Source organism: Bufo bufo, chromosome 1 (genome assembly GCF_905171765.1).
Source record: "Bufo bufo chromosome 1, aBufBuf1.1, whole genome shotgun sequence".
In the NCBI taxonomy this organism is placed as follows: Eukaryota; Metazoa; Chordata; class Amphibia; order Anura; family Bufonidae; genus Bufo; species Bufo bufo.
Window position 1 is genome coordinate 158,156,404 of NC_053389.1, and position 26,269 is coordinate 158,182,672.

The window sequence follows — 26,269 nt, forward strand, 5'->3', positions numbered from 1 at the left end:
GGCCTTCCAGCCTGGCCTCGCGGGGCTACGGCCCTTGCTGCTCCCATGTTTCACATTTGTGTTCCTTTCCCAGGTGCCAGTAGCGTTCGTGGTCCCCGACGTGTCTTGTCTCGACTTCCTGACGTCAGGTTTAGAATTGTTTTTCCGACAGGTCCTGCAGAAGGTCGCTGCCGGCCACTCGCGGGAATTCTCAAGCTTGAGGGTTTTCAGGTAGGTAACTCTGGGCTGCACCCAGCAGTTCCTCTTACCTGCATCCCGGGTTGCCTCCCCTGAGGCTCTCAAAAGATGTTGCTCTCTTACTTAACCTGAGACGTTCAGGTGTCCTCCCTGTCCAGGTACCCTGAAGCGTTCAGGTGTCTTCTCTGTCCATCTTAGCCTGAGGCGTTCTGGTGTCTTCTCTGTCCAGGTACCCTGAAGCGTTCAGGTGTCTTCTCTGACCATCTCGGCCTGAGACATTCAGGTGTCTTCTCTGTCCAGGTACCCTGAAGCGTTCAGGTGTCTTCTCTGTCCATCTTGGCCTGAGGCGTACAGGTGTCTTCTCTGTCCAGGTACCCTGAAGCGTTCAGGTGTCTTCTCTGTCCATCTTGGCCTGAGGCGTTCAGGTGTCTTCTCTGTCCAGGTACCCTGAAGCGTTCAGGTGTCTTCTCTGTCCATCTTAGCCTGAGGCGTTCAGGTGTCTTCTCTGTCCAGGTACCCTGAAGCGTTCAGGTGTCTCCTCTGTTCATCTTAGCCTGAGACGTTCAGGTGTCTTCTCTGCCCAGGTGCCCTGAAGCGTTCAGGTGTCTCCCCCGTCCACTGTTGCCTGTAGCATCAGGGTCTCGTTCCTGGTTTCTTTAGCTCACGGTGTGCAGCCACCATTTCTGTAGTTAGTGCGTCAGGTGTCTCCCAGTTCCCACGTATCTTGCGGCACCCAGGCAACCCTGCTAACGTCCCCAACCTGAAACGTTCAGGTCACTCCTCGCCACTCATCCTGGAACATCCAGGCCTCCTTCATACCGCAGTCTTCGACTCCGCCTCCTGGCTCCCCAGATACCCCTCTGTTCTTGGTTTCATCTTTCATCCACGTCTCCCTGTTTTCGTTATTAGCTGACACAGCGGTGTGTCCGCATGCATCAGCATTGATTTTTAGGTCCCGCTCTGCAATTTTCTCACGTCGCTCCTAACGTTTCCAGTCCTCAGGGCCAGCCGGGTCGTTCCCGTCGATCCTCAGACGGTAAGGCAAGGGTGTTGAATCCACGCTCTCAGGTACGTCCTCAAATATGTTCGCCCGCGGCCTCAGTAGTCATGGTACACGGTCCCCATGACCTCTCCAGCTGCCATATTGTTGTCTCTAATTCCAGGTCTCGCATAAGGTCTCTGCTATCTTCCGAGCCATGTCTCAGGTGTCAGATGTCGACGACGCATTGTCCCTCCCGGGTACTTCGGTCTCTGGCCAAGGCGGCCCAGTAGCCCTCCGAAGATGGACCGTACCAAGGCTCATTGCGGAGTTGGGCAGAAGGGGTATCAGGCACCCAGCGTCAGCCAGGAAGGCCGAGCTATACAGGCTGTTGATGACCGAACCCGGTCCTCCTGAAAGAGAAGATCCACCCCCAGCCATCCAGCAGTCCTTGGTGCAGTTACAGGCCTCCAGCAGTCTCTTTAAAGCAGGTTTTCAGGTGTTCATTTTACTGTCTGATTTCCAAGAATTTGCTTGAGGATGAATTTAGTTGTTCTCTATGGGGAATCCTTGGCAGGAGCAGAAGCTCTGCAGTGTGCTTCCTCTCTTCTCTGTCTGTCAACAGGAACTCCCCCTCCTAGCAGGAAGCAGGACCAGTCCACTCCTACCAACAGGGGAGGAACAGGATGGTTAGCACAGGAACAGTGCTAACCATCCTGTTCCTCCCCTGTTGGTAGGAGTGGACTGGTCCTGCTTCCTGCTAGGAGGGGGAGTTCCTGTTGACAGACAGAGAAGAGAGGAAGCACACTGCAGAGCTTCTGCTCCTGCCAAGGATTCCCCATAGAGAACAACTAAATTCATCCTCAAGCAAATTCTTGGAAATCAGACAGTAAAATGAACACCTGAAAACCTGCTTTAAAGAGACTGCTGTAAGTTGAGGGACTACAGTTCAGACACCCATCATCCAAGACTACTACTATGTCAGTTAAAGGGGTTGTTTATTGATGACCTATCCTCAGGATGGACCATATATAGATCGGCACAGCGGTAAGTTTGGAATGGCGGTGCGCGTATCCTAGGGCCGGCGTCCCGTGGAGATAGCAAGAAAGGAGGATCGGCAATCGCTGTTGGTATATAATATTGCTCTGTTTATTGCCACATAATAGTGACGCGTCACTATTATGTGGCAATAAACAGCAATATTATATACCAACAGCGAGTGCCAATCCTCCTTTCTTGCTATCCTCAGGATGGGTCATCAATATCAGACCGGCGGGGATCCGACACCCCTGCCGATCAGGTGTATTAAGAGACGGCAAAAGCAGTGCACACGTGCCGTCTCCCTTCTCTCTTCCTGTTCACCTCTGCTGACTATAGCAAAGCAGCAGTGAACAGGATGAAAGATGGGAGACGGCACGTGTGCACTGCGCGCCCTCTCCTCATACAGCTGATTGGTAGGGGTGCTGGGTGTCATACCCCTGCCGATCTGATATTGATGACCTATCCCAAGGATAGGTCATCAATATTAAAAGCCAGGACAACCCCTTTAAATCTCAAGTATAGACCATATAGTGGATATCTACACCCACAAGGGTTAAATTGCAGTCATACAACCTGCCTTTATATTCCTTACTGCTGCCAGAAATTGCATTTGAAACTTGTTGGCATTGAATATACCAAAAGTTATATGCTGCACTTAGTAAAAGAGACTTCTTTATGTTAAAGTGGTTATCCAGTATCTACAACAGCCCCCCCCCATGTGCCGGGCCCCTCCCTGGGAATATACTTACCCCACTCCCCATTACCTGCGCCGCTCCTGGTCCCAGTACTGCCGCTGCTGCTTCTCCCTGTACACAGATGAAAACATCCGGTGTCGGGGGGAGCAGCCAATGGCAGGCGGGGACGTGGACAAGCCTCTCTAGCATTACCCGTGATGCTAGGAAGGCATCTTCCCAATTGCCATTGGTTACCCCCCCAAACACAGTTTTTTTTTTTACCCGTGTACAGGGAGAAGCAGCAGTGGCGGTGCGGGGAGGGGGATAAGTATATTCCCTCGGAGGGGCCCGGCACATGGGGGGGCTGTTGTAGATACTGGATAACACCTTTAACATATAGAAGTCTCTTTTACTAAGTGCAACATATAACTTTTGGTATATTCAATACCAACAAGTTCCAAATGCAATTTCTGGCAGCAGTAAGGAATATAAATGCAGGTTGTATAACTGCAATTTAACCCTTGTGGGTGTAGATATCCACTATATTGACTATACTTGAGCATTAAAGGGGTTGTCCAGGCTTTTAATATTGATGTAATCACTGAAGGTATATTGCTAATTGATCCTTGCTAATGTATATATTGTATCACTGAGGGCAAGGACCTAAAAGTTAACTTTATTTATAATCACAATAAAAGAAAATTACAACTTGGATAAAGCATCCTAATTGGTGCGTAGAAAGCTATTAACGGTAAACGAAGGGCAGTAAAAGGCTGAGAAACTGGGATACAGGGAATAACTATCCCTAAACTTTCCCTCCACAGCTGCTCAACTCTGCCGAATTGTTTTGCCATAAACTCTGTATCTTAGGAGTACATGTGTGTACCACTGGTTCCATTTCTGTGCGTTTTGCCCCTATATCAATGTGCTGTTAGTCCATTAAGAGGCCGCACACTTTTTCTGTATTGACCCATTTAGGTTTTGTCCCTTGATGAACCCTCTGTTGCATTAAGAGGGGGAAACGCGTTGGGACCTGTGAAATTGGGATACATCTTGTAATAGGGTCTTTTCAAGGACAGTTCAGTCCTAGGTACGTGGACAGAGTACACATATAGGGTTCGGACCGCGCGTGTCATAAATAGATGGTATACAAACAGTTTTTTTCTCCTTCTCGTTTTAGAAAAGTACCGAGGTCTGCAGATGTCCTATTTGTAGATATCCTGCAACTTATAAAAATTATAATAGTGTAAATCCGTACGGTTGTGCTGCCCTGCAGTGCACAGATTGTACTTACACGGCACTCCACCAACAACAGGCGTATCTAAAATATCCTCCGTGGCTTGTTAGGTTTTTCGCGGCGAAGGTCCACGTTCATACACCACCACACAGGGCTCAACCACTGACTTAATTCCAGAACACACCAGATGAGTCTGCTAGTATTCCCGACTTCTTTTAATTAAAAATTTCTGTGGATACAAGTGGCTCCTACCATAGTGAAGCTCCGATAACTATTTTAAAAGGTTTATTAGTACATACTTACAAACATGCACTTTAAAATTCGCATTAAAAAATCCCAGTGTCTTTTTCTTTGCCGTGGTTGGCTGTGTGGTGGTGTATGAACGTGGACCTTCGCCGCGAAAAACCTAACAAGCCGCGGAGGATATCTTATCGCATGTCGAAAACTCAGGATGGATGGGGTCACTGGTACAGAATTTGCATTTGGACTTAGTCAAGCTATAACTCTGAAGTTAAAGGGGATGTCTTATTATGATATCCCCTTTTTATAATGAAAATGGACCACAATCAGCTGATTTTCTGGGTAACTATACATTAGCCATTCTATAATCTTGTAATAAATGGATTGGGGGGGGGTCTGCAAGAGCCTATCTTTGTTAATGACTCTAGCCTATGGCTAATATAAGAGGGTTATGAGTGGTGGAACATATGGAAAGGGGTTGTCATTCTTTTAGAGGTATTATCCAACATTAGGGCGGATTAGCAATGCATCCTGCCAGGAAAATTCCCGGTAGGCCAATTGCCTTTATCATGCCAGGCCCGCCGGCCTGCCCAGTATTTCCATGAGGAAGACAGTGGCGGTAAAAAATTTTCACCAGCAATGATAAATAGTTAAGGCTGCGTGCAGCCTGTAATTGTGGGAGGGGCCAGGTCCCCCTTCTTAAACCCCCTCGTCCAGCTCACCTCACCGTGCCCGCCTACTCGCACTTCCTGTGACTCCCGTCACTTCCGGTAAGCACGCCTCCCCAGGTAAGCACCGCCGCACGCCGCACGCCTCACGCCTCCCGCCGTGCACCTCGTACCTCGTGTCTCCGGTCCGTCCGACTCAGGATCAGGGTCGCCCGCTGGTCCGCTCCCCCTCACCGCATCCGGCTTCCCTGCACCGCGAGCTCCCTCCACCGTCGTCCTGCCAGACGCGTCCGTCCTCTCCTCTCGCGAGAGGTCGGGCGCATGTGCAGCCGGCTCCCGGTCTCTGCTGCCGTGTGCCGCACTGAGCGCTGGCCGCTGGGGGGGGGGAACGGAGGGGGAGTCCCGCTCACTGCCTCCATCCCTCTTCCACGGCTGGGCCGCACACCACGGCCGCCCCCGCCTCCCACGCTCCTGTCAGTGCCGCGGCGGCAGGAGCCTATCCCTGATGCGTTTTTTCCCCAGTCGGGGTAACAAGGTCACATTTGGCTCCCACCCACCGTCCCCAGCTCGCCACACCATCCGTGCTCATCTGGCGCAACCCCTGCTTGTGCTGGCGTCCTGCCCGCAGTGCTGTCCGTGCCCCCAGAGAACAGGTCCCCCCCCCCCCCCATACGTGGGATGCAGGTCCGCATCCCTTCACGTCTCACGCTGCTCCATACAGCTCGCCCGTTCCTGGCTCCTGTGTCCAACCACCAGGCCATCCGCATCCGCCAGGTCGGTACGTCCCACAGGCTCCTCCACGCCCACCCAGGTTTGGACCCATGGCCCTCCAGGCCCATTCACACCCCTGCCAGCCACGCACCATCCTGCGGTCCCACGGCCTTCCAGCCTGGCCTCGCGGGGCTACGGCCCTTGCTGCTCCCATGTTTCACATTTGTGTTCCTTTCCCAGGTGCCAGTAGCGTTCGTGGTCCCCGACGTGTCTTGTCTCGACTTCCTGACGTCAGGTTTAGAATTGTTTTTCCGACAGGTCCTGCAGAAGGTCGCTGCCGGCCACTCGCGGGAATTCTCAAGCTTGAGGGTTTTCAGGTAGGTAACTCTGGGCTGCACCCAGCAGTTCCTCTTACCTGCATCCCGGGTTGCCTCCCCTGAGGCTCTCAAAAGATGTTGCTCTCTTACTTAACCTGAGACGTTCAGGTGTCCTCCCTGTCCAGGTACCCTGAAGCGTTCAGGTGTCTTCTCTGTCCATCTTAGCCTGAGGCGTTCTGGTGTCTTCTCTGTCCAGGTACCCTGAAGCGTTCAGGTGTCTTCTCTGACCATCTCGGCCTGAGACATTCAGGTGTCTTCTCTGTCCAGGTACCCTGAAGCGTTCAGGTGTCTTCTCTGTCCATCTTGGCCTGGGGCGTACAGGTGTCTTCTCTGTCCAGGTACCCTGAAGCGTTCAGGTGTCTTCTCTGTCCATCTTGGCCTGAGGCGTTCAGGTGTCTTCTCTGTCCAGGTACCCTGAAGCGTTCAGGTGTCTTCTCTGTCCATCTTAGCCTGAGGCGTTCAGGTGTCTTCTCTGTCCAGGTACCCTGAAGCGTTCAGGTGTCTCCTCTGTCCATCTTAGCCTGAGACGTTCAGGTGTCTTCTCTGCCCAGGTGCCCTGAAGCGTTCAGGTGTCTCCCCCGTCCACTGTTGCCTGTAGCATCAGGGTCTCGTTCCTGGTTTCTTTAGCTCACGGTGTGCAGCCACCATTTCTGTAGTTAGTGCGTCAGGTGTCTCCCAGTTCCCACGTATCTTGCGGCACCCAGGCAACCCTGCTAACGTCCCCAACCTGAAACGTTCAGGTCACTCCTCGCCACTCATCCTGGAACATCCAGGCCTCCTTCATACCGCAGTCTTCGACTCCGCCTCCTGGCTCCCCAGATACCCCTCTGTTCTTGGTTTCATCTTTCATCCACGTCTCCCTGTTTTCGTTATTAGCTGACACAGCGGTGTGTCCGCATGCATCAGCATTGATTTTTAGGTCCCGCTCTGCAATTTTCTCACGTCGCTCCTAACGTTTCCAGTCCTCAGGGCCAGCCGGGTCGTTCCCGTCGATCCTCAGACGGTAAGGCAAGGGTGTTGAATCCACGCTCTCAGGTACGTCCTCAAATATGTTCGCCCGCGGCCTCAGTAGTCATGGTACACGGTCCCCATGACCTCTCCAGCTGCCATATTGTTGTCTCTAATTCCAGGTCTCGCATAAGGTCTCTGCTATCTTCCGAGCCATGTCTCAGGTGTCAGATGTCGACGACGCATTGTCCCTCCCGGGTACTTCGGTCTCTGGCCAAGGCGGCCCAGTAGCCCTCCGAAGATGGACCGTACCAAGGCTCATTGCGGAGTTGGGCAGAAGGGGTATTAGGCACCCAGCGTCAGCCAGGAAGGCCGAGCTATACAGGCTGTTGATGACCGAACCCGGTCCTCCTGAAAGAGAAGATCCACCCCCAGCCATCCAGCAGTCCTTGGTGCAGTTACAGGCCTCCTTGGATTCGCTCATCTCATCCGTTGCCGACATCAGGACCAGGGTGGTGGACTTGGAGTCCAGAACACCGGCGTCATCCCAGGCGGTGGTCCCCCTCACCGATCCCCCTCTATTTCAGCTACCGGCTCCAGGTATGACCCCGGCTGCTCCCGTAGTGGCTCCTGTGCATTTCGTGCCGGACAACATCAGGAGGGACATCTTGGCGGGCAAGGACGTGAATCTCGCGTCCATCCTGATTGCGTCCCACGATGCCGTAGATAATAAGACCTTTGACTGCGGGGAAATCTCGGTGGTCCTTCGGGCCAAGGATGCCCGTCTTAATCGCAAGCTCTCTATACCTGAGTTCATTTTGGCCTTTGGCCTGTATGGAGACGTGATCTGCTCCGCCTATCCAGCCCGCCGGGAGGAGCTGGACACGTATCTACACAGGGTTACTGATCTTGGGCACAAGTACGGCGGCACAGCTTTTTACGATTACCACCGCTCCTTTTCAGCCAAGGCCGCCGCCGCGCTGACCCAGTTTCAGTTCTCCGTCAACTGGGCTACTCTGGACATGGAATTGTTCTGCCGGCATTTCGCCGGTCTCCGGGCCCCCGCCTGTTCGACTTGTCAGTCGATTTTTCATTCCACAGAGTGGTGTCCTCAGACTGCCACGGCCCAACCAGACAAGGTCATCCCAGGCCCCTCCGGGGTCCCCCGCAACCCCTCCTCCACTGATAAGTTAGGCAGACCCATTGTTTACCTTGGCAACAGCCAAGTATGCAACAACTTTAATTTCGGTTCCTGTCTCTTCAGCGGTTGCAGGGCCCTGCACATCTGCTCCATCTGCTTCAGGGCTCACCCCAGGTCCACATGTCCCAAAAAGGCGTCCAAGCGCCTATGTCACGGCCATGGCTATGACCGTGACTCCTGAACCGCATGCGGTTGTCAGCGGTTTTCATTGGTGTTCAATCACAGGTGAGGGCTGTGGTATTGGCCTCACCTGTGGTTGCCGCTGGCAACAGTATGTATGTGGCAGCGTAGCAGGCTGAGCTGTGCCATGCAGCTCGCTACGCTGCGCATGCAGTTTTGTGTGTGATGTGTGGATGTGTGCACTGTGTTTTATGTTATTGTGTGCACGTTCCCTTTAAGTGGTGTTTTCCCTTCCCTGGTGTTGGAAGGGTTAATTCCCTTCCTAGTGTGTGTGATCACTGGGTGTGTCCGACTGTGGGGTGTGGCTTCTTGGCCTATAAAGCCTCACTGCTTTTGCAGGCCTTCAGGTTGCTTCAGCCATGCTTAGCTGAGAGCAGCCTCATGTATTTATTACCTGCCAGTAAGAGCCACCCCTGTGGTCATAAACCTTAATGTCATAACCATAATGTCGCTTTAAGTTATTTCTAGTTATGTGTGATGTCCGTGTGATGTTTTATATGTGATTTTGTGCAGCTATGGATCTGGGTTCCTGTGTGGGGATGCGTTTGTGACCTGCACCCTGTTTACACAGGGATCCAGTCAGCAAGGCTGTGGCAGGTAGGTGGAACTCTTTGTTCACCTGCCATATCCATAGAGCTGTTTATGTCTCCCCTTTTCCTGCAGCTTGGCCGTTGAGACTCCTGCTCCTCCGTGTCTAGGAGGAGTGGGCTTGTCTTACTCAGCTCCTAGGTGAGGGTCATCTTGAGGGCTAGCAGGGACTTTTAGGTTCCGGAGCATGAGCCCTCCTACCATCAAGGTTGGCTCATGTAGCTAGGAGCCAGGGTCAGGTTAGGGATGCGTTTAGGAGGTGACCTGCTCCCTAATCCTGTCTTCATGGCCAAGCAGCCGTAACATCACCGGGCTGCACACGGCTGAGGATTTCCCCCATCCTCAGCCGTGACAGTATGACCACAGTCGCTTCTTACGTGGCGCTCCCTCGAAAGAGGGTAAAGCATGCACCGCTATCTCCGGATGGGGTGCATGCGCGTTCTCCGGAGGGAGAGCGTTATGGGGCTTTCACCATTTACGGCGCGGTGAGTGGCATTCCCCGCCATTCCTTGCTCACCGTGTCCGTGTTGGTGTCCCCTTTTGTTTGTCTTTCCCCTCCCCCCCCCATTGTTTTCTAAGCCTCACCAACCTTCCCCTTTTTTGTTGGGAGGGGCTTTGAGGGGTGGGAGTATGTTCCCTCGAAAGAGGGTGTAGCATGTACCGCCGTCTGTGAAGGGGTACATGCGCGCTCTTCGGAGGGAGAGCGTTCTGGGGGTTTCGCCTCTGACGGCGCGGTGAGTGGCATTTCCCCGCCTTCCCTTCACCGTTGCCTCGTTTGGCGTCCCCCTGATTTTATAGCACTAGGGTGTTTGTTTGGTGTGCGAGTTGCACACCTTCGAAAGAGGGTGCAGCATGCAGTGCCATATCCATGTGGCCTGCATGCGCGTTCTCCGGAGGGAGAGCGTTCCTGGGGGTTCTCCGTTAACGGCACGGTTGGTGGCGTATTCCCCGCCACCTTTCCTTCCGTGTCCGTGTTGGGGATCCCTCGTCCCTCTCCATGTTCCCATCTCTGGTCGTTTGCTGGCAGCACTCCGTAGGTGGTCCGGCTGCTTGCTGGTTAGGAGTGTCTGCTGGCAGCGACTGGAGTGGGGACGTGAGTGGAGAGTCCCCTCGTCCATCTCTCAGTGGTTCTTTTCTCTTTGTTGCTGGTGCGGGCTGCAGTCCTCGTTGGACTGGCTAGTGTGAGCCGGGAGAGGATGCAGCTGACAGCGACCCCTTTTTAGAACCGGCACTGAGAGTGGACGTCCCCTTCTCCTATCCCCTTGTCTGAGTCCCTCACGTGTCTTTTTTTGGTGGGGGGGCTTTGAGGGGTGGGAGTGTCACGGCCATGGCTATGACCGTGACTCCTGAACCGCATGCGGTTGTCAGCGGTTTTCATTGGTGTTCAATCACAGGTGAGGGCTGTGGTATTGGCCTCACCTGTGGTTGCCGCTGGCAACAGTATGTATGTGGCAGCGTAGCAGGCTGAGCTGTGCCATGCAGCTCGCTACGCTGCGCATGCGGTTTTGTGTGTGATGTGTGGATGTGTGCACTGTGTTTTATGTTATTGTGTGCACGTTCCCTTTAAGTGGTGTTTTCCCTTCCCTGGTGTTGGAAGGGTTAATCCCCTTCCTAGTGTGTGTGATCACTGGGTGTGTCCGACTGTGGGGTGTGGCTTCTTGGCCTATAAAGCCTCACTGCTTTTGCAGGCCTTCAGGTTGCTTCAGCCATGCTTAGCTGAGAGCAGCCTCATGTATTTATTACCTGCCAGTAAGAGCCACCCCTGTGGTCATAAACCTTAATGTCATAACCATAATGTCGCTTTAAGTTATTTCTAGTTATGTGTGATGTCCGTGTGATGTTTTATATGTGATTTTGTGCAGCTATGGATCTGGGTTCCTGTGTGGGGATGCGTTTGACCTGCACCCTGTTTACACAGGGATCCAGTCAGCAAGGCTGTGGCAGGTAGGTGGAACTCTTTGTTCACCTGCCATATCCATAGAGCTGTTTATGTCTCCCCTTTTCCTGCAGCTTGGCCGTTGAGACTCCTGCTCCTCCGTGTCTAGGAGGAGTGGGCTTGTCTTACTCAGCTCCTAGGTGAGGGTCATCTTGAGGGCTAGCAGGGACTTTTAGGTTCCGGAGCATGAGCCCTCCTACCATCAAGGTTGGCTCATGTAGCTAGGAGCCAGGGTCAGGTTAGGGATGCGTTTAGGAGGTGACCTGCTCCCTAATCCTGTCTTCATGGCCAAGCAGCCGTAACATCACCGGGCTGCACACGGCTGAGGATTTCCCCCATCCTCAGCCGTGACAGCCTATTACTGGCCGATTGCAACATTGACCTCCTGGCCCTCCTGTTACGGGAACATCCGGTTCCGAGATTCGTGGACTTCCTGATCACTGGCCTCTGCTTCGGCTTTGACACAGGGTTGGTGGCACTCCCCCATTCCAACTGGGAGTGCGACAATCTGCAGTCAGCCAGGTCAGATCCCGCCACTGTGCAGGAACTCCTGAACTCGGAGGTTGAGAAAGGGTTCCTCCTGGGCCCTTTCAACCAGGTTCCGTTTTCTCGCTGGCGGATCAGCCCAATAGGAATAGTGTCCAAAAAAGATTCAAATAAAAAACGTTTAATTTACGATCTCTCCGCCCCCCATTATTCCGTCATCCCCAGCATCAATTCACTCATTCCTTACGCAGAATTTGCCATGACGTATGCATCCATTGACGAAGCCATTACCCTCATCCTTAGCGCCGGGAAAGGCGCCTGGTTGTCTAAAACTGACATAGCGGACGCCTTCAAACTGCTGCCTATCGCCCCACACCTATGGCAGTTCCATGGTATTCAGTGGGAGGGCAGGTTCTATTTCGCCAACCGGTTGGCGTTCGGCTCTAAAAGCAGCCCGTGGTTATTCGACCAACTGGCGCAGTGTCACGGATGGTGTACAGGAAACAAGACAATACCATATAAACAATGTCTCTCTGGATCCACAACTAAGGAACAAAGGGAGACCCCTGCAATAGACCTGCCGCTCTCCCTCACTGCTCAGCCTATGCGAACACCCCAAAGGTGGATGGCCGCATATCCACGTTCCTCGGCTATCTATTACCTGAAGACCCTACAATAGTGAAGGGACACGACCACCGGCTCCCTACACTGACACGGAGGGAGTCAGGGTCACCTGGATCCAGAAAAGACAAAATCATAAATACATAATCAGCACTTATCTTGCAGACGACTGACGACTGAGGACTGGGAACTGGGAACAGCATGCACACACACTCCAGGAAGTTGTATCAGCCGCACACTACTGCATTATGGGGAGGAACTTAAAGGGTAGCAATCAGTCCAACTGCATGACAGCTGAGATAGACTAACGAGATGAGAAACTAAACCAAAACAAAGAAATTCAAGGAGGAGGATCTGAGAAGCTCCTGTGAGCGCTTCTCAGCTGTCTGGCTGTGACAGTACCCCTCCCTCTAGGAGTGGACTCCGGACACTCAGAGCCCACCTTCTCAGGATGGGACCTATGGAAAGCCCTGATGAGACGAGAGGCCTTAATGTCCTTCACTGGGACCCACATCCTCTCCTCAGGACCATAACCCTCCCAATGAACGAGGTACTGGAGGGAACCGCGGACAAGACGAGAATCCACAGTCCTAGAGACCTGAAATTCAAGATTTCCATCAACCATAATCGGAGGAGGAGGCAAAGGCGAGGGTACAATAGGTTGAACATAAGGTTTCAATAAGGACTTATGAAAAACATTATGGATCTTCCAAGTCTGAGGAAGATCAAGACGGTAGGCAACAGGATTGATGACAGACAGGATCTTGTAAGGCCCAATAAACCTAGGACCCAACTTCCAGGAGGGAACCTTCAATTTGATATTCTTGGTAGACAACCACACCAGATCACCAACATTCAGGTCCGGACCAGGCACACGTCTCTTATCCGCCACACGCTTATATCTCTCACTCATGCTCTTTAGATTATCCTGAATCTTTTGCCAAATAGATGACAAAGACGAGGAGAATCTGTCCTCATCAGGCAAACCAGAAGAGCCCTCTCCCGAGAAAGTCCCAAACTGCGGATGGAACCCATATGCACCAAAAAATGGTGACTTATCAGAGGACTCCTGACGACGGTTATTTAAAGCAAACTCAGCAAGGGACAAAAAAGAACACCAATCCTCCTGATTCTCCGCCACAAAACAGCGCAGATATGTCTCCAGATTCTGATTGACGCGCTCTGTCTGGCCATTCGACTGCGGATGGAAAGCAGAAGAGAATGACAACCGAACCCCCAAGCGAGAACAGAAAGCCTTCCAGAATCTGGAAACAAACTGCGTGCCCCTATCAGAGACTATGTCTGAAGGAATCCCATGCAATTTGACAATGTGGTCAATAAATGCCTGCGCCAATAAATGCCTGCGCCTTAGCATTGGGCAAACCAGGAAAAGGGATAAAATGCACCATTTTGCTAAAACGGTCCACCACCACCAGAATCACAGACTTCCCCGAGGAACGAGGCAAGTCCGTTATGAAGTCCATGGACAGATGTGTCCAAGGACGGGAAGGAATGGGCAAAGGAACGAGAGGACCTGATGGCCATGAATGAGGGACCTTGGCACGAGCGCAAGTCTCGCAAGCTGCCACAAAACCCTCAACCGACTTACGAAGCGCAGGCCACCAGAATCTCCGAGCGATGAAATCCAGTGTGGCTCTTGCCCCCGTGTGCCCAGCAAGGACCGTGTCGTGGTGTTCTTTAAAAATCTTGTGTCTCAAAGCAAGAGGCACAAACAACCTCCCAGGAGGACAAAGATCAGGAGCTTCTGACTGGGCTGCCTGCACCTCTGCCTCCAATTCAGGAAAAAGAGCAGAGACCACCACACCTTCAGCCAAAATGGGACCCGGGTCTTCAAAATTCCCACCTCCCGGAAAACAACGTGACAGGGCATCTGCCTTCACATTCTTAACCCCAGGGCGGAACGTAACAACAAAATTAAACCTTGAAAAGAACAAAGACCATCTGGCCTGTCTCGGGTTCAGACGCTTGGCTGACTCCAAGTAGGCCAGATTTTTATGGTCAGTAAACACGGTAATAGGGTGTCTGGCTCCCTCTAGCCAATGGCGCCATTCCTCAAAAGCCAACTTGATGGCCAACAATTCCCTATCTCCCACATCATAATTTCTCTCTGCCGAGGAGAGTTTCTTTGAGAAAAAGGCACACGGTTGCCATTTGGCAGGAGAGGAACCCTGAGACAAGACCGCACCCACCCCTACCTCAGAAGCATCAACCTCAACTATGAAGGGTAACGAAATATCAGGTTGTACCAGGATGGGAGCGGAAGCAAAACTCTCCTTGATATTAGAAAAGGCCTTACGCGCCTCTACCGACCAGGAAGAAAAATCTACCCCCTTTCTGGTCATATCAGTGAGTGGTTTAACAACAGAGGAATAATTCAAAATAAATTTCCTGTAATAATTGGCAAAGCCCAAAAAACGCATCAACGCCTTCTGATTCTCAGGAAGCTCCCACTCAAGCACAGCGCGGACCTTCTCGGGGTCCATGCGAAAACCAGAAGCGGAGACAAGAAACCCCAGAAATTGGATTTCTGGAACCGCAAACACACATTTTTCCAGTTTCGCGTATAATTTATTCTCCCGCAGGATGAGCAAGACCTGACGTAAGTGTTCCTTATGAGTCTTGAAATCAGGAGAAAAAATCAAAATGTCATCCAAATACACTAATACAAATTTTCCCATTAAATGATAAAAAAATGCTGTTGACAAAATGCTGAAAAACGGCTGGGGCATTCATCAAACCAAAAGGCATAACCAAATTCTCAAAATGGCCCTCAGGGGTATTGAAAGCCGTCTTCCATTCGTCTCCTTCTCTGACCCTAACCAGGTTGTATGCCCCTCTTAGGTCTAATTTGGGAAAGACTTTAGCCCCAACAACCTGGTTAAACAGGTCCGGGATCAGAGGAAGCGGATAAGGATCACGAATAGTGATACTGTTCAGCTCCCTGAAATCCAGACAAGGTCTTAAAGAACCATCTTTTTTCTTAACAAAGAAAAAACCAGCAGCAACAGGTGACTTCGAGGGTCGTATGTGTCCTTTTCTCCGACTCTCAGAGATATAAGCCCGCATAGCGACCCTCTCAGGTTGGGAGAGATTGTATAAACGAGATTTAGGCAGCTTGGCGCCTGGGATGAGATTAATAGGGCAATCATACTCCCTGTGCGGAGGTAAACCCTGAACTCCACTCTCAGAGAAGACATCCAAAAATTCAGAGAGGAAAGGTGGTACAGTCTTAGTAGAAACCTCAGAAACAGATGTTATGAGGCAATTCTCTCTGCAAAAGTTACTCCAACCATTTATTTGCCTCGCTTGCCAATCAATGGTGGGGTTATGTTTAGTGAGCCAGGGTAGCCCCAACACTAGAGGAGTAGGCAAACCGCTAAGGACGAAACATGACACATCCTCAACATGAGCATCACTCACAATTAAACGGATATTGTGAACTATGCCCTTTAATGATTTCTGAGAAAGTGGAGCTGAATCAATAGCAAAAACAGGAATATCCTTTCCCAAAGTGCATACCTGGAAACCATGAGTTATTGCAAATTGATTATCAATGAGGTTGACAGCTGCTCCACTATCCACAAAAATCTCACAAAAAATGCTCTTGCTCTCTAGCGCCACCCTAGCAGGCAGGACAAAACGGGAACTACAAGCAAACGGAAAACCTTCAATTTCCGCCTCAACCCTGCCAATAGTAACAGACGGAACATTTTTAAAAGATTTTTTCCTTTTTGTCTCTTTATTACTCCCAGAAAACTGCCTGAATCTTCTTGAGGGACAAACATTTGCCAAATGATTTATACCTCCACAACAAAAACAAACCCTCCCCTGCGGGCTGAATCTTCTATTGTCAGAGGCAATCAACCCCAGCTGCATGGACTCCTGCTCAGAAGGGGCTGACAGCGACTGAGACCCCTGTGCACAGAATGAGACCGCTGCACTGTCGCGGGACTGAGTATGACAGGAAGGAGAGATCTCTCCTCTCTCTCTAAGACGCCTGTCAATACGAACAGCCTGATACATAGCAGAATCCAAGGAGGTAGGTCTTTCATGAAAGGCAAATGCATCTTTCAATCCCTCTGAAAGATCCCTCTGAAAGGCAGCGCCCCAGCGGTCATCCACTACCTGGACGACTTTCTCCTCATAGAACCTCCGCTATGTCAGCCATCCGGGCTGCACTCCCTCCTGGAGCTCTTTGCCGCCCTTTCCATCCCAATATCGCAGGGGAAGACCTCGGGGCCGGTCACTTCCATCACCTTTCTGGGCATTGTCCTGGACTCCGACAGGATGGAGGCCAGGCTTCCAGAGGCAAAGCTGTCCCAAATCCGGGAAGTCGTGGCAGGGGCCATCACCTCTTCCCAGGTGACCAAGGTCGAGCTACAGTCCATCCTGGGTCGGCTGAACTTTGCCTTGAGGGTGATGCCCCAGGGCAGGGCCTTCATTTCCCGCCTACTCTCGCTCCTTCCTACAGCCTCCGCACCCAGCAGCATTGTCCACTTGGACAGGGCTGCCATGGCAGACTTGCGCATGTGGGACAGCTTTCTTTCAACCTGGAACGGAGACAGCCTGTTCGTCCCCTCATGGTCCCAGTCATCCGCCAGGGTGTTTGCCGATGCCGCGGCATCCCAGGGTTTCGCTGCCATCTTCGGGTCCCAGTGGTTAGCTGGTCCATGGCCTCCTCAGGTCAGTTCTGACCCTCAGTCCCTCAGTTCGTCTCCGTTTCTGGAATGTTATCCCATCGTGGCGGCCGCGTCCGTCTGGGGTCACCTCTGGGCTAATTCCAGCGTCATGTTCATCTCTGACAGTCAGGACCTGGTGGACATCATCTCCAAAGGCCGAGCCAAGTCTGCCAGGGTCATGTCCCTTTTGCGCAAACTGGTCTGGCTGACCATGATCAATAACTTTAATTTCTCATGTTCCCATATTCCAGGTGCCAGCAACACGGCGGCCGATGCCTTATCCAGATTCAATTTTCAAACCTTCTTTCAGGTATGTCCAGAAGCAGACCGGACCGGGGCCCGGATTCCCGGCTTCAGCGACCTGATGTTGGATTGAGGTCTCTGCTGGCTACCGCCAAGGACCTCATGCACCGATCCCTCTCTGTCAACACGGCCCGCAATTACAGCACAGGTTGGAACCTCTTTCAAAAATTTTCCAGGGACCATCCTCAACAGGATACGGCCTTCGTTTCTTACATCATGGCTTTCATGGCCCATTGCCATGTCAACCTCAAACTGGCACCCAGCACCATCCGTTTGTATCTAGCCGGGGCACAACATTTCTTAGTCCTACAGAATCCAGAGGTTCGCTCGGCGTTCACATCCCAAGCCGTCAAGGCCACACTCAGGGGCATTGAGAAAAGCAGTAAGGACTCAAATCCTTCCCGTCGGCCGGTCTCCGGCGAACTATTCAGGCAGCTGTCTGCATCCCTAGATGGCAACCCTTTTGGCCCTTCCGTTAGTCTGGTCATCAAGGTCGCAATGTATCTAAGCTTCTACGGCTTCCTACGTCCAGGAGAATTCTCAGTTTCTTCTCAGAAGACGATCTTTCTGAAGAAGAAGCAGCTGTCCTGGAGCCAGGATCATCTGGTGTTAAGCCTTCCTTCCACCAAGACGTCCCAAACTGGTCCTCCCATACAGATCCGCTTCTTCAAGTCCGAAAACGCCTGGTGTCCGGTGGTGGTACTCCAACGTCTCCTTGATTCCACGCCATCTCCAGATCCAGAGTCTCCTTTGCTTCCATTCCAAGGGAAACCCCTATCCACGCCACAGTTCGTCTCACACATCAGATCCCTGGTCGCAGGGTTGGGGGTGGACCCCAAAACTATATCAGGACATTCCTTCCGCATCGGAGCTGCCTCAGCAGCTTCCAAACACGGGACGCCTCCGCACGTCATTAGCCACATGGGTAGGTGGAGATCTGCCTGTTTTTCCCGGTACATCCCGGATCCGCTGACTGAAACCCGCCAGGTATTCCTTTCCTTGGTCTTGTAATACTGTTCCAACATGCATTAAACAACAGCACTTCTCCTACCCGGTGTCTTTTGGCCCTCTTTTAGGCTGGCCCACGTCCCGTGGCTCCAGGCACACACCAGCCACTGTTAGGGCCCCCTCCTGTCACCTTACTGACCGTGGCCGCGGCCACAAATAGTTAAGGCTGCGAGCAGCCTGTAATTGTGGGAGGGGCCAGGTCCCCCTTCTTAAACCCCCTCGTCCAGCTCACCTCACCGCGCCCGCCTACTCGCACTTCCCCCCCCCCCCTTTTCCCACCCCTTTCTTTCTACTCTCCCTAGGGTTGGCCCTCTTTTAGGCTGGCCCACGTCCCGTGGCTCCAGGCACACACCAGCCACTGTTAGGGCCCCCTCCTGTCACCTTACTGACCGTGGCCGCGGCCACAAATGCCGGTATTTCCCACAATTGAGGGGGAAGCAAACCACAGCATCTGCTGCTCACTGTGTTGTGACCTGCGCACATTGTGAGAATGTCTGAGCCCTTTATGACCTTATGCTGTGTGATGTCGGGTGACAGCACATCGCGTCGCAGGAAACTGGATCTTAGGAGCAGTGGTGTCCGGAATGGGAGAGGTGAGTTGATATATATTTTTTTCTCTGATCTGCGGTATGATTCGGGGTCTTAAGCTGGTTTCACACCTGCGTTCGATTTTCCATTTTAGCTTAAAAAGGAAAATAACGGAATTGTCTGATGGAATTCCAAACTGAACACTTTAGTGGCATTTGGTTTTGAACCGTCTAGAGATTGTGGAATTGATCTGAATTTCTGGATAACTTCGATTCGCCTAGAAGCCAAATTTCCTCGTGCTTCGTGTGAGCGAATTGATTTAACCCGAATTAGTATAAAAAACAAAAAAATTCAAACCTACCGCCTCCATTTCCTCGCGACGGGCCGCCAGCCTCCATCTTGCTTGAAGATCTCGGGCGAAATCCAGTGCGGCGCGAGATTACATCATCATACCAGCTGGCGTGATGATGTAATCTCACACCGCACAGGATTTCGCCCGAGATCTTCAAACAAGATGGCAGTGGCCGGCCCGTTGCGAGCAAATGGAGGTGGTAAGTTTGATTTTGTAAGTTTGAATTATTGTTAATTTTACACTCAGATGCCGCCATCATGTATGAACGCAGCATCTGAGGGGTACAATGACGGGGGCGGCGCTATTGCAGCTCCCTGTCATTGCACCCGCTACTTACAAAAAAATGCACTTCGTGATGAAGTAATTTTTTTTTTTTAATTCGTCAAAATAGCCGAATCTAATTTTCAATAAATTCGTTCATCTCTACTCATAATACAGTTCTATGGCAAAGATAACTGTTCTGTTTGGTTACCTTATCTGGTTGTCCTGTCGACAGGCCTTTTTTTCTGCCCAAGATAACGGAAACCAGATGGAACCGTTATCTTTGCCGTAGAACTCTATCATGACAGTTCAAAACTGAATGCCACTAGAGTGGTCATGCAAGCTCAATTTTAAGTCTATGGGTCGGAATGTGATGGCAAAGTATATCTTTCAGCTATCTCAGTCCCATAGACACTGAATGAAGCAGTCGGCAGGTAGCATGACCTCTCCATTCAGACTATTTGGTAATTGGAGCTCAAAACCCTCATTTTATAGACTGTACATCTGTCATACATTTATCCCCTATCCTGCGGATAGGATAACCACTTTCATGGCCTCCTGATTTTATAAAAATATTTTCTTTTCTCAATTTGGCCATTATTTAATATTTCATAAATGATGATGATATTAATCAGTCCTTTGTATAAATTCTGTGCTCACAGAATAACTCACTTTATAAAATATGGCAGCAGCAGGCTGCTTAGTCAGGAGTCTTCAGCCAGTCATGCAGAACGTATAGGACTGTGCAGCAACCTCTGATTAATATCTGCTTTCATTTTGAGATAAATGGCCAAAGTAAAAAAAATGAATTAGTATTACAATGGAAGGTGCACATTTCTCTAGGTCTGTTTTTCCTATCATTGCTGATAATGCTTTGTACCAGGGAATGGGATTACAAGATTATTTTTATATTCACAAACCTTACTGAAGACATACAATTCCTCCATGTCTTATTTTTGATTAGGCTTTTACGAGATCTATCTTAACTCCTACGAACATTTAAAACCCAAGTTGTCCAAAACTTTATAAGCCGCCCCAAGTATAGTATGTCGTTCCTGTGACACTCCAGCAGCAGATACTGGTGGAAAACGATCAGTGTATATCTTCTTAAAGGCTATGTACACCTTTGGGGACAATTTCATTATTTTTTTTTATTATTATTGCATTGTACTTATTTTGAGCTAAAAATTCTTTTTTCAATTGGCCTATATTAAAAATATGAAATCATTTTTTTCTGTACAGAGCTGAGATGCTGTAGTAGCTGCCTGTGGATTTTTTGTCTTTTCCGTCATCTAGGGAGCAGACAGGTTTCTTATCTCTGCTCTCTGACATTATAAACACTCATGACTGCAGAGAATTATAACCCTTAACCCCGCCTTTAAACTCTTGCAGCTAATGATAAACCACACCAAGACAGTGAGAGTCGGTCACAGCTTTATTAATGATTTACTCAAACCACCAACTTTGCAATATCAAAACATGTAAAATCTCTGAGTATTAAGAAGCAGTATGCCCCACGGAATCCCTCCGTGGGCAAGTCCACCTTCTTCTCCATCTTTATTTTACTCACACCGACCTCCACTGAGGAGCCCGGGTACCTCTACACGGTGCTCCGACCCCCACCCAACAAAACAATGCCTGCTCCACACTATTCTGCAATGTCGTTAAGGTGAACCTCATCTGATCTGGCTCACGACGGACGTGTTCCTTGCGTCAGCATTTAAACTCCTGACAGCCAACGTACGCGACAACAGCAGAAATCCCTTGCTCTCTTAAGTATAATAGGTATGAAATTGTCACCTCCAAGCTGGCAGCTGGCAATTCCACGACCGCTGCATCACCTACCCACCATTCAGCCCATGCCTTACCATGTCCAGACCAAGTTGCTGGCATCACCAATGCCCTCACCATAGACATCATGTGTTGGTCAGCAAATCCCATAGCAGCTGCGAGCAGGGCAGGCCTTCCTTGATTGCCCCCGGTAAGATGTTCCGGAATTCCTGCCAATGAAAAGGGAAAAGAGCATCAGCAGCAGAGTTGTGGACACCCGGTATGTGGCGAGCGTGGAACCAAATGTTGAGTTCTAAACAGTGGAGAACTAAATGTCAGAGCAGTGCTAGCACAGGAGGAGACGAAGAGGTCAACTTATTAATACAAAAAAACACCGCCATATTTTCCATCCAGAAGCATACTCGATTTTTTAATTCGTGACCCCATAATGACGACAATGATGGGAAAAAGTTCAAAAAGTGGCGCGCTGCTCACTTTTCTGGTAATGGGAAAGCGCACCACTCACAGCGGAATATAGCACCAAAACCAGTAGATCCCGCTGCATCGGTGAATAGTGACAGGTCTGCCATTGATATTTCCATCTAGTGGAGAGCCATTATGTAACCTAACACGGAAAAGTCTTGTAGCCAATTGCCTATCGTATGGGCGACCTTAGGTCTTCACTCCACGAATCTATCGGAATTAGGTATCCGCTCTTTATCTACTGTGTGCTGGTCCACTGAAACCAAAGACCAGATATCTACATACTGGGTTGCCCATATTTTATTTTTAGACTCATCATCTAGATGAGCACCTAAGGGGCTAAGGCCGCAAAAGAGGTATTCCTTATGATCACTAGCTCGGGACTTAACAGGTTGTGAAGCTGGGTTGGGGGTGCATGAATGGCAGGACTAGGGTCTAACTGCGCTAACAATGCCTTAAGGACAGGCACTAGCCATTTCGCTACAGTGCGTGCACACCCCGCCCCCGTAAAATTAATCTCACCAGGCGTAGAAGAAGCCAAGGGAGCCACCAGAATTGCCTGAGGAGCCGCGTCCGGAGCCGCACTGGCTGGTTCAACCCCGCGGGACGACCTGCTGGTCGCATGTCGGAGTTCTCGCCTCCTACGCATTCTTGACCTGCCGGAACTGGTCAGGAACATCAGCAGGTGACAGCAATCTTGTGGTGGAGAGCCTGGACCAGGGGACCGCACCGCTTGGAGGCTGCCCTGTTATAGTACGCAGGGGCTCAACTACTGCAGGCTGTGAAGCCATGGGGGGGTTATGTTGTAGTGGGGGGGAGGATCAGGCAGGGCTGTGGCTATGGGGGAGACAGCAGGCAAGCCTTGAGGTGTGGGTACTACTCAGGGGCGTACATAGAAATCACTGGGCCCCATAGCAAGAATCTAAATTGGGCCCCCATTCCTCTTTTATAGCCCCTCCCACTACCTATTCCAGGCCTCTCTCTTTGTTCCATGAACTATGTTTGCCACTGCGTTTTATAATTTATGCATCAGGGCCGGATTGGGATTACAAAACAGGACTGGCAGACAAAAGAGGTATAATAGATGCAGTGTGTACAGATGTATAGTGTATACAGCAGTGTACTGATATGTGAGGTACGAGGTATAATATATGCAGTGTGTACAGGTATATAGTATATACAGCAGTGTATTGATATGTGCAGTACAGGGTATATTATATGCAGTCTGTACAGGTATATAGTATATACAGTAGTGTAATGTGAGGTACGAGGTATAATAGATGCAGTGTGTACAGATATATAGTAAATTTAGCAGTGTACTGATATGTGAGGTATAAATTACAGCTCATACCTCACATATCAATCCAATACTGTATATACAATATACCTGTACACACTTCATCTATTATACCTCGTACCTCACATATCAGTACACTGCTGTATATACTATACAGTGGCGGAAATAATTATTTGACCCATCACTGATTTTGTAAGTTTGTCCAATGACAAAGAAATGAAAAGTCTCAGAACAGTATCATTTCAATGGTAGGTTTATTGTAACAGTGGCAGATAGCACATCAAAAGGAAAATCGAAAAAATAACTTTAAATAAAAGATAGCAACTGATTTGCATTTCATTGAGTGAAATAAGTATTTGAACCCCTACCAACCATTAAGAGTTCTGGCTCCCACAGAGTGGTTAGACACTTCTACTCAATTAGTCACCCTCATTAAGGACACCTGTCTTAACTAGTCACCTGTATAAAAGACACCTGTCCACAGAATCAATCAATCAAGCAGACTCCAAACTCTCCAACATGGGAAAGACCAAAGAGCTGTCCAAGGATGTCAGAGACAAAATTGTAGACCTGCACAAGGCTGGAATGGGCTACAAAACCATTAGCAAGAAGCTGGGAGAGAAGGTGACAACTGTTGGTGCGATTGTTCGAAAATGGAAGGAGCACAAAATGACCATCAATCGACCTCGCTCTGGGGCTCCACGCAAGATCTCACCTCGTGGGGTGTCAATGGTTCTGAGAAAGGTGAAAAAGCATCCTAGAACTACACGGGAGGAGTTAGTTAATGACCTCAAATTAGCAGGGACCACAGTCACCAAGAAAACCATTGGAAACACATTACACCGCAATGGATTAAAATCCTGCAGGGCTCGCAAGGTCCCCCTGCTCAGGAAGGCACATGTGCAGGCCCGTCTGAAGTTTGCCAATGAACACCTGAATGATTCAGAGAGTGACTGGGAGAAGGTGCTGTGGTCTGATGAGACCAAAATAGAGCTCTTTGGCATTAACTCAACTCGCTGTGTTTGGAGGAAGAAAAATGCTGCCTATGACCCCCAAAACACCGTCCCCACCGTCAAGCATGGGGGTGGAAACATTTTGCTTTGGGGGTGTTTTTCTGCTAAGGGCACAGGACAACTTATTCGCATAAACGGGAAAATGGACGGAGCCATGTATCGTGAAATCCTGAGCGACAACCTCCTTCCCTCTGCCAGGAAACTGAAAATGGGTCGTGGATGGGTGTTCCAGCACGACAATGACCCAAAAAATACAGCAAAGGCAACAAAGGAGTGGCTCAAGAAGAAGCACATTAAGGTCATGGAGTGGCCTAGTCAGTCTCCGGACCTTAATCCAATCGAAAACCTATGGAGGGAGCTCAAGCTCAGAGTTGCACAGAGACAGCCTCGAAACCTTAGGGATTTAGAGATGATCTGCAAAGAGGAGTGGACCAACATTCCTCCTAAAATGTGCGCAAACTTGGTCATCAATTACAAGAAACGTTTGACCTCTGTGCTTGCAAACAAGGGTTTTTCCACCAAGTATTAAGTCTTTTTTTGTTAGAGGGTTCAAATACTTATTTCACTCAATGAAATGCAAATCAGTTGCTATCTTTTATTTAAAGTTATTTTTTCGATTTTCCTTTTGATGTGCTATCTGCCACTGTTACAATAAACCTACCATTGAAATGATACTGTTCTGAGACTTTTCATTTCTTTGTCATTGGACAAACTTACAAAATCAGTGAGGGGTCAAATAATTATTTCCGCCACTGTATATCTATACACACTGCATATATTATACCTCATACCTCACATATCAGTACACTGCAATATATATTATATATCTGTATATATTTCATCTATAATACTGTTTAATATATGCAGTGTGTGTGTGTGTGTATATATATATATATATATATATATATATAGATGTGAGGCATACAAGGTATAATACTGTAGATGCATTGTTTATAGAAATAGTGACCATAATGCATAACTGACCACATGTGTGGGAGGTACATGAGGTTGTGGTCACTGTACCTGTCTGAAGTATTATACATGAGCGTGCAATCAGTAAAAACAGGGCATGGGGAGGGGGGTAAATGACAAGAAGTGGAGGACCTCCTCTTACCACTCCATTCCAGTCTGTGTGGATCAATGCAGAGCTGATTGTGAACTTCTAATACTTGCTGTTAGGGGTTGAAGGACCTGTGATGATGTCATCACAGGTCCTGGCAGATGTACCTTTCAAACCTAGGAACTACACCATTTTTGGTGCAGTTCCTTTGCTAGATCCTGCAGGACCTGTGATGCTGAAGATGATGTCATCACAGGTCCTGGCAGATGTACTGTTCTAACCTGGGAACTACACTTTACACTGTGCAGTTCCCTTACAGGACCTGTGATGACATCATCAAAGGTCCTTTAGCTTTAGAAAGATAGACCGGAGCAATTAGGGGGCGGGGCCTCTCCTCCACTGCGGGCCCCTCTTCCTCACGGGCCCCATAGCAGCTGCGTGGTCTGCCTATATGGTAGGTACGCCACTGGTACTACTGTAATAGGAGCCTCCTCGGCAGAAGAGTGCTGACTAGCACGATTGCCCATAATGGCAGAGGCAGGGGGCAAAAACTGGGACACGTGGAGGATGGCGCGCTGCTCCTGAGCAGACGCGCCAGTTGCAGGGATGGGGGGGGCGTGGCTTCAGGACGCGCGGCCGGAGGCGCTGAGGCTTGCCTGGCCGGCGCGCTGGTTAATGCGTTCCCACGTCTTTTACCTCTGCCAGAGGAACGAGCAGGTAAGGGAGGGAGGGGCCGGACCAAGATGAGCGGGTGGGCATATATTACGGGCAGTCCGCCTGCCACCCACTCGCTCCAAAGACTGTACAGAGGCAGCAGGGGAAGGGAGTGAGGGTTTAGCAGGGGCTTGTAATCCCGCCAGCAGGCAAAATAGAAAAGCCGGCCCTTCATTTTGAATATGCGCTGCAAGCGCAGCCATAAGCTCTTGTTCTGTGGCCATACCTAACAGTAGCTGGAAGCTGCGTGAGGTGCTGAAGAAAAGAGGCCGGGCCCAGGCATACTGCGCCCTTTTCATACCTATGGCACTGACCAATTCACCCCGGCCAATCAGAACTGAGGGGAGGGAGAGGGATACTGAAAGCGGGCATATAATGTATTTGAGCATCCCGCCTGAATAAAAACCCCTGCGGGCTAGACCATTAGTGCCTAGCTGCCAGTCCACTTTTATTAACCCTTCTCCACCAGGTCCCTTTCTGCAGTCAAGGACGCCTTCATTTATTCCTCGGCATCGGCTACAAAGCTCAATCTCTATTTTACTGATACGAATGTGGCTTAAAAGTGTTTTTTGACTTCTTAGTAGTTTAGAGAAGTGCTGCCTCCCTTCTATCTTCCTGTCTGCTGCTGTCTATGGCAAAGCAGTAGTGAACAGGAAGAGAGACAGGATTGTCTGAATCGAGTCTGAACTTGTCAAAATCCACTTCTTGTCTCATCA

At 50.1% G+C, this 26,269-nt stretch overlaps 1 protein-coding gene and 1 long non-coding RNA gene across 2 annotated transcripts in view; both read left to right on the forward strand.

Annotated features, from left to right (window-relative positions):
- The first annotated feature begins 9,112 nt into the window (after positions 1–9,112).
- Positions 9,113–16,528, forward strand: LOC120986887. Its single transcript, XR_005775832.1, has 3 exons — positions 9,113–9,123; positions 12,795–12,797; positions 16,185–16,528. It is a non-coding gene; the product is annotated as an uncharacterized LOC120986887 (long non-coding RNA).
- A 1,037-nt stretch (positions 16,529–17,565) lies between these two features.
- Positions 17,566–26,269, forward strand: part of LOC120997330 — an 81,924-nt gene continuing 73,220 nt past the window's right edge. The window contains exon 1 of the mRNA XM_040427402.1: positions 17,566–17,766. Within this exon, the coding sequence (XP_040283336.1) occupies positions 17,566–17,766 (201 nt within the window). The remainder of the gene's footprint in view (positions 17,767–26,269) is intronic.